The following is an 8,319-nucleotide window of genomic DNA, read 5'->3' as shown; positions in this document are numbered from 1 at the left end:
TAAATCCACGTCTCGCTGCCCTGTGCCTCCGTCCCCATTGTACTAAATCCACGTCTCGCTGCCCTGTGCCTCCGTCCCCATTGTACTAAATCCACGTCTCGCTGCCCTGTGCCTCCGCCCCCATTGCTCTGTACTAAATCCACGTCTCGCTGCCCTGTGCCTCCGCCCCCACTGATCTGTACTAAATCCACGTCTCACTGTCCTGTGCCTCCGTCCTCATTGATCTGTACTAAATCCACGTCTCACTGCCCTGTACCTCCGTCCCCATTGATCTGTACTAAATCCACGTCTCGCTGCCCTGTGCCTCCGTCCCCATTGCTCTGTACTAAATCCACGTCTCGCTGCCCTGTGCCTCCGTCCCCATTGATCTGTACTAAATCCACGTCTCGCTGCCCTGTGCCTCCGTCCCCATTGATCTGTACTAAATCCACGTCTCACTGCCCTGTGCCTCCGTCCCCATTGATCTGTACTAAATCCACGTCTCGCTGCCCTGTGCCTCCGCCCCCATTGATCTTTACTAAATCCACGTCTCACTGCCCTGTGCCTCCGCCCCCATTGATCTGTACTAAATCCACGTCTCGCTGCCCTGTGCCTCCGTCCCCATTGATCTGTACTAAATCCACGTCCTGCTGCCCTGTGCCTCCGTCCCCACTGATCTGTACTAAATCCACGTCTCGCTGCCCTGTGCCTCCGCCCCCACTGATCTGTACTAAATCCACGTCTCGCTGCCCTGTGCCTCCGTCCCCACTGATCTGTACTAAATCCACGTCTCACTGCCCTGTGCCTCCGCCCCCATTGATCTGTACTAAATCCACGTCTCGCTGCCCTGTGCCTCCGCCCCCACTGATCTGTACTAAATCCACGTCTCACTGCCCTGTGCCTCCGCCCCCATTGATCTGTACTAAATCCACGTCTCGCTGCCCTGTGCCTCCGTCCCCATTGATCTGTACTAAATCCACGTCCTGCTGCCCTGTGCCTCAGTCCCCATTGATCTGTACTAAATCCACGTCTCGCTGCCCTGTGCCTCCGTCCCCATTGTACTAAATCCACGTCTCGCTGTCCTGTGCCTCCGCCCCCATTGATCTGTACTAAATCCACGTCTCGCTGCCCTGTGCCTCCGTCCCCATTGCTCTGTACTAAATCCACGTCTCGCTGCCCTGTGCCTCCGTCCCCATTGATCTGTACTAAATCCACGTCTCGCTGCCCTGTGCCTCCGTCCCCATTGATCTGTACTAAATCCACGTCTCACTGCCCTGTGCCTCCGTCCCCATTGATCTGTACTAAATCCACGTCTCGCTGCCCTGTGCCTCCGCCCCCATTGATCTGTACTAAATCCACGTCTCACTGCCCTGTGCCTCCGCCCCCATTGATCTGTACTAAATCCACGTCTCGCTGCCCTGTGCCTCCGTCCCCATTGATCTGTACTAAATCCACGTCCTGCTGCCCTGTGCCTCCGTCCCCACTGATCTGTACTAAATCCACGTCTCGCTGCCCTGTGCCTCCGCCCCCACTGATCTGTACTAAATCCACGTCTCGCTGCCCTGTGCCTCCGTCCCCACTGATCTGTACTAAATCCACGTCTCACTGCCCTGTGCCTCCGCCCCCATTGATCTGTACTAAATCCACGTCTCGCTGCCCTGTGCCTCCGCCCCCACTGATCTGTACTAAATCCACGTCTCACTGCCCTGTGCCTCCGCCCCCATTGATCTGTACTAAATCCACGTCTCGCTGCCCTGTGCCTCCGTCCCCATTGATCTGTACTAAATCCACGTCCTGCTGCCCTGTGCCTCAGTCCCCATTGATCTGTACTAAATCCACGTCTCGCTGCCCTGTGCCTCCGTCCCCATTGTACTAAATCCACGTCTCGCTGTCCTGTGCCTCAGTCCCCATTGATCTGTACTAAATCCACGTCTCACTGCCCTGTGCCTCCGCCCCCATTGATCTGTACTAAATCCACGTCCTGTTGCCCTGTGCCTCCGTCCTCATTGATCTGTACTAAATCCACGTCTCACTGGCCTGTGCCTCCGCCCCCATTGATCTGTACTAAATCCACGTCCTGTTGCCCTGTGCCTCAGTCCCCATTGATCTGTACTAAATCCACGTCTCACTGCCCTGTGCCTCCGTCCCCATTGATCTGTACTAAATCCACGTCTCACTGCCCTGTGCCTCCGCCCCCACTGATCTGTACTAAATCCACGTCTCGCTGCCCTGTGCCTCCGTCCCCATTGATCTGTACTAAATCCACGCCTCACTGCCCTGTGCCTCCGTCCCCATTGATCTGTACTAAATCCATGTCTCGCTGCCCTGTGCCTCCGTCCCCAGTGATCTGTACTAAATCCACGTCTCACTGACCTGTGCCTCCGTCCCCACTGATCTATACTAAATCCACGTCTCGCTGCCCTGTGCCTCCGTCCCCATTGTTCTGTACTAAATCCACGTCTGTGTCCTGCTGCCCTGTGCCTCCGTCCCCATTGTTCTGTACTAAATCCACGTCTCGCTGCCCTGTGCCTCCGCCCCCATTGATCTGTACTAAATCCACGTCCTGCTGCCCTGTGCCTCCGTCCCCATTGATCTGTATTAAATCCACGTCTCACTGTCCTGTGCCTCCGTCCCCATTGATCTGTACTAAATCCACGTCTCACTGCCCTGTGCCTCCGTCCCCATTGATCTGTGCTAAATCCACGTCACCTCTTCCTGCTTCTCTCCCTCAGGATATGGAGTGACCCTCCTCCTGATCTCCGTGTCCTCAGGTCCATGCTCACCTCTTCCTGCTTCTCTCCCTCAGGATATGGAGTGTCCCTCCTGATCTCCGTGTCCTCAGGTCCATGCTCACCTCTTCCTGCTTCTCCCCCTCAGGATATGGAGTGTCCCTCCTCCTGATCTCCGTGTCCTCAAGTCCATGCTCACCTCTTCCTGCTTCTCTCCCTCAGGATATGGAGTGTCCCTCCTCCTGATCTCCGTATCCTCGGGTCCATGCTCACCTCTTCCTGCTTCTCTCCCTCAGGATATGGAGTGTCCCTCCTCCTGATCTCCGTATCCTCGGGTCCATGCTCACACATCCTGCTTCTCCCCCTCAGGATATGGAGTGTCCCTCCTCCTGATCTCCGTGTCCTCGGGTCCATGCTCACCTCTTCCTGCTTCTACCCCTCAGGATATGGAGTATCCCTCCTCCTGATCTCCGTGTCCCCAAGTCCATGCTCACCTCTTCCTGCTTCTCTTCCTCAGGATATGGAGTGTCCCTCCTCCTGATCTCCGTGTCCTCGGGTCCATGCTCACCCCTTCCTGCTTCTCTCCCTCAGGATATGGAGTGTCCCTCCTCCTGATCTCCGTGTCCGTAGGTCCATGCTCACCTCTTCCTGCTTCTCTCCCTCAGGATATGGAGTGTCCCTCCTCCTGATCTCCTTGTCCCCAGGTCCATGCTCACCTCTTCCTGCTTCTCTCCCTCAGGATATGGAATGTCCCTCCTCCTGATCTCCGTGTCCTCGGGTCCATGCTCACCTCTTCCTGCTTCTCTCCCTCAGGATATGGAGTGTCCCTCCTCCTGATCTCCGTGTCCTCGGGTCCATTCTCACCTCTTCCTGCTTCTCTCCCTCAGGATATGGAGTGTCCCTCCTCCTGATCTCCGTGTCCTCGGGTCCATGCTCACCTCTTCCTGCTTCTCTCCCTCAGGATATGGAGTGTCCCTCCTCCTGATCTCCGTGTCCTCGGGTCCATGCTCACCTCTTCCTGCTTCTCTCCCTCAGGATATGGAGTGTCCCTCCTCCTGATCTCCGTGTCCTCAGGTCCATGCTCACCTCTTCCTGCTTCTCTCCATTAGGATATGGAGTGTCCCTCCTCCTGATCTCCGTGTCCTCGGGTCCATGCTCACCTCTTCCTGCTTCTCTCCCTCAGGATATGGAGTGTCCCTCCTCCTGATCTCCGTGTCCTCGGGTCCATGCTCACCTCTTCCTGCTTCTCTCCCTCAGGATATGGAGTGTCCCTCCTCCTGATCTCCGTGTCCTCGGGTCCATGCTCACCTCTTCCTGCTTCTCTCCCTCAGGATATGGAGTGTCCCTCCTCCTGATCTCCGTGTCCTCAGGTCCATGCTCACCTCTTCCTGCTTCTCCCCCTCAGGATATGGAGTGTCCCTCCTCCTGATCTCCGTGTCCCCAAGTCCATGCTCACCTCTTCCTGCTTCTCTTCCTCAGGATATGGAGTGTCCCTCCTCCTGATCTCCGTGTCCTCAGGTCCATGCTCACCTCTTCCTGCTTCTCTCCCTCAGGATATGGAGTGTCCCTCCTCCTGATCTCCGTGTCCTCGGGTCCATGCTCACCTCTTCCTGCTTCTCTCCCTCAGGATATGGAGTGTCCCTCCTCCTGATCTCCGTGTCCCCAGGTCCATGCTCACCTCTTCCTGCTTCTCCCCCTCAGGATATGGAGTGTCCCTCCTCCTGATCTCCGTGTCCTCAGGTCCATGCTCACCTCTTCCTGCTTCTCTCCCTCAGGATATGGAGTGTCCCTCCTCCTGATCTCCGTGTCCCCAGGTCCATGCTCACCTCTTCCTGCTTCTCCCCCTCAGGATATGGAGTGTCCCTCCTCCTGATCTCCGTGTCCCCAGGTCCATGCTCACCTCTTCCTGCTTCTCTCCCTCAGGATATGGAGTGTCCCTCCTCCTGATCTCCGTGTCCCCAGGTCCATGCTCACATCTTCCTGCTTCTCCCCCTCAGGATATGGAGTGTCCCTCCTCCTGATCTCCGTGTCCTCGGGTCCATGCTCACCTCTTCCTGCTTCTCTCCCTCAGGATATGGAGTGTCCCTCCTCCTGATCTCCGTCTCCTCGGGTCCATGCTCACCTCTTCCTGCTTCTCTCCCTCAGGATATGGAGTGTCCCTCCTCCTGATCTCCGTGTCCTCAGGTCCATGCTCACCTCTTCCTGCTTCTCTCCCTCAGGATATGGATTACTCCCGGATGATTGAACGCCTTCTCAAACTAGCCGTAAGTTATCTCCACTTCCACACGTTTAAATGGGGTCTTCATCCCCTCACAGCTCACCGCACTCCCCTCTCCCCCCTCACTGCTCACCCGCCCTCCCCCCTCAAAGCTCACCCGCCAGCTCCTCTCCCCCCTCACAGCTCACCCACCAGCTGCTCTCCCCCTCACAGCTCACCTGCCCTCCCCTCTCCCCCCTCACAGCTCACCCGCCCTGCCCTCCCTCCTCACTGCTCACCCGCCAGCTCTTCTCTCCCCTCACAGCTCCTCTCCCCCCTCACAGCTCCTCTCCCACCTCACAGCTCCTCTCCCCCATCACAGCTCCTCACTCACCTTTTCTCATCTCATACTCGTTCCCATATTGCCCTCGAAGCCTGAGGAGGAGGGGGGGGGGTTTGGTGGTGGGGAGACATGTTATGGGAGGGAGGTCTCTCCCCGTCACCCCCTTATTATCACACTGGCTCATCTTCTATTGCACCCACAGTCACGATGAAATGAAAAGATCTCTCTCCTACATCTCCTGCACTCTGGCACTCCCCTCATATGGCTGATCCCCAGCTCCCCGCCCCATGTTCCCCCCCCATGTCCCCCCCCTCCCCATGTTCTCCCCCCCCTCCCCGCCCAATGTCCCGCCCCCTGTTTCCCATCCTCCCCCCCGCCCTGCCTCATGTTCCTCCCCCCCGCCCTGCCTCATGTTCCCCCCCCCTCCCCGCCCCATGTTACTCCCCCTCCCCATGTTACTCCCCCTCCCCATGTTACTCCACCTCCCCATGTTACCCCCCGCCCCATGTTACCCCCCTCTCTGCCCTATGTTACCCCCCTCCCTGCCCTATGTTACCCCCCCATGTTACCCCCCCACCCCTCTCTCTGTGTGTCTCTCTCTCTCTCTCTGTATCTCTCTCTCTCTGTCTCTCTCCTCTCTCGCTGACTCTCACCTCCCTCTCTCGCTGACTCTCCCCTTCTTCCCCTCTCTCGCTGACTCTCCCCTCCCTCCCCTCTCTCGCTGACTCTCCCCTCCCTCCCCTCTCTCGCTGACTCTCCCCTCCCCCCCTCTCTCGCTGACGCTCCCCTCTCTCACTGACGCTCCCCTCCCCTCTCTCACTGACGCTCCCCTCCCTCCCCTCCCCTCTCTCCCCTCTCTCGCTGACGCTCCCCTCCCTCCCCTCCCCTCTCTTGCTGGCGCTTCCCTCCCTCCCCTCCTCTCTCTTGCTGGCGCTCCCCTCCCCTCTCTTGCTGACGCTCCCCTCCCCTCTCTCGCTGGCTCTCCCTTCTCTCCCCTCTCCTTCTCTCGCTGACTCTCCATCCCTCCCCTCTCCCTCTCTCGCTGACGCTCCCCTCCCTCCCCTCCCCTCTCTCGCTGATGCTCCCCTCCCCCGCTGACGTTCCCCTCCCCTCTCTTGCTGGCGCTCCCCTCCCTCCCCTCTCTTGCTGACGCTCCCCTCCCTCCCCTCTCTCGCTGACTCTCCCTTCCCTCTCTCGCTGACGCTCCCCTCCCTCCCTCTCTCGCTGACTCTCCCTCCCCTCTCTCGCTGACTCTCCCTTCCCTCCCCCCTCCCTCTCTCGCTGACACTCCCCTCCCTCTCCCTGCTTCCTCACAGGTCCCTAATCACCTCATCTGGCTTATCTTCTTCTATTGGTATTTCCATTCCTCCATGAACTTCGTTGCTGAGCTCATGCGGTTTGGAGACCGCGAGTTTTACAGGGACTGGTGGTAAGTGGAGGGCGGGCGGAAAGGGTGCCGGGCGTGGGGGCGTCGGTCCCCCTCTCCGTGGCTTTATATCATTTGTAACCAATACGGATAAGCGCTGCACACCAAATCAAGCAAAAAAGAGTTTGATACAGTTACCGGTCCTCCCGTCAGTGAACGAAAGGCCGCATCCAGTCCTAGAGTACGAGATGATAGATGGAAGTCAGGGCTCATCCAGTCCTAGAGTACGAGATGATAGATGGAAGACAGGCCGCATCCAGTCCTAGAGTACGAGATGATAGATGGAAGACAGGCCGCATCCAGTCCTAGAGTACGAGATGATAGATGGAAGAGAGGCCGCATCCAGTCCTAGAGTACGAGATGAAAGATGGAAGTCAGGCCGCATCCAGTCCTAGAGTACGAGATGATAGATGGAAGACAGGCCGCATCCAGTCCTAGAGTACGAGATGATAGATGGAAGAGAGGCCGCATCCAGTCCTAGAGTACGAGATGAAAGATGGAAGTCGGCGCATCCAGTCCTAGAGTACGAGATGATAGATGGAAGACAGGCCGCATCCAGTCCTAGAGTATGAGATGATAGATGGAAGACAGGCCGCATCCAGTCCTAGAGTACGAGATGATAGATGGAAGACAGGCCGCATCCAGTCCTAGAGTACGAGATGATAGATGGAAGACAGGGCGCATCCAGTCCTAGAGTAAGAGATGATAGATGGAAGACAGGCCGCATCCAGTCCTAGAGTACGAGATGATAGATGGAAGACAGGCCGCATCCAGTCCTAGAGTACGAGATGATAGATGGAAGACAGGCCGCATCCAGTCCTAGAGTAAGAGATGATAGATGGAAGTCAGGGCGCATCCAGTCCTAGAGTACGAGATGATAGATGGAAGTCAGGCCGCATCCAGTCCAAGAGTACGAGATGATAGATGAAAGACAGGGCGCATCCATTCCTAGAGTACGAGATGATAGATGGAAGACAGGCCGCATCCAGTCCTAGAGTATGAGATGATAGATGGAAGTCAGGGCGCATCCAGTCCTAGAGTACGAGATGATAGATGGAAGACAGGCCGCATCCAGTCCTAGAGTATGAGATGATAGATGGAAGTCAGGGCGCATCCAGTCCTAGAGTACGAGATGATAGATGGAAGACAGGCCGCATCCAGTCCTAGAGTACGAGATGATAGATGGAAGACAGGCCACATCCAGTCCTAGAGTATGAGATGATAGATGGAAGACAGGCCGCATCCAGTCCTAGAGTATGAGATGATAGATGGAAGACAGGCCGCATCCAGTCCTAGAGTATGAGATGATAGATGGAAGACAGGGCGCATCCAGTCCTAGAGTAAGAGATGATAGATGGAAGTCAGGGCGCATCCAGTCCTAGAGTACGAGATGATAGATGGAAGTCAGGCCGCATCCAGTCCTAGAGTACGAGATGATAGATGGAAGACAGGGTGCATCCAGTCCTAGAGTACGAGATGATAGATGGAAGACAGGCCGCATCCAGTCCTAGAGTAAGAGATGATAGATGGAAGACAGGCCACATCCAGTCCTAGAGTATGAGATGATAGATGGAAGACAGGCCGCATCCAGTCCTAGAGTACGAGATGATAGATGGAAGTCAGGGCGCATCCAGTCCTAGAGTAC

At 56.8% G+C, this 8,319-nt stretch overlaps 1 protein-coding gene across 1 annotated transcript in view; it reads left to right on the top strand.

The window, feature by feature from the left end:
* The window catches only part of DGAT1 (diacylglycerol O-acyltransferase 1), a 121,256-nt gene extending 114,559 nt beyond the window's left edge, over positions 1-6,697 (top strand). Inside the window, exons 8-9 of the mRNA XM_075589210.1 lie at positions 4,928-4,972; positions 6,565-6,697. Of these exons, the coding sequence (XP_075445325.1) occupies positions 4,928-4,972; positions 6,565-6,681 (162 nt within the window). The 3' untranslated portion in view covers positions 6,682-6,697. The remainder of the gene's footprint in view (positions 1-4,927; positions 4,973-6,564) is intronic.
* Positions 6,698-8,319: the final 1,622 nt, after the last annotated feature.

Source organism: Ascaphus truei, chromosome 2 (assembly GCF_040206685.1).
Source record: "Ascaphus truei isolate aAscTru1 chromosome 2, aAscTru1.hap1, whole genome shotgun sequence".
Taxonomy (NCBI): domain Eukaryota; kingdom Metazoa; phylum Chordata; class Amphibia; order Anura; family Ascaphidae; genus Ascaphus; species Ascaphus truei.
The sequence above is the reverse complement of the archived record's forward strand: the minus strand, read 5'-3'. Positions and strand labels throughout refer to the sequence as shown.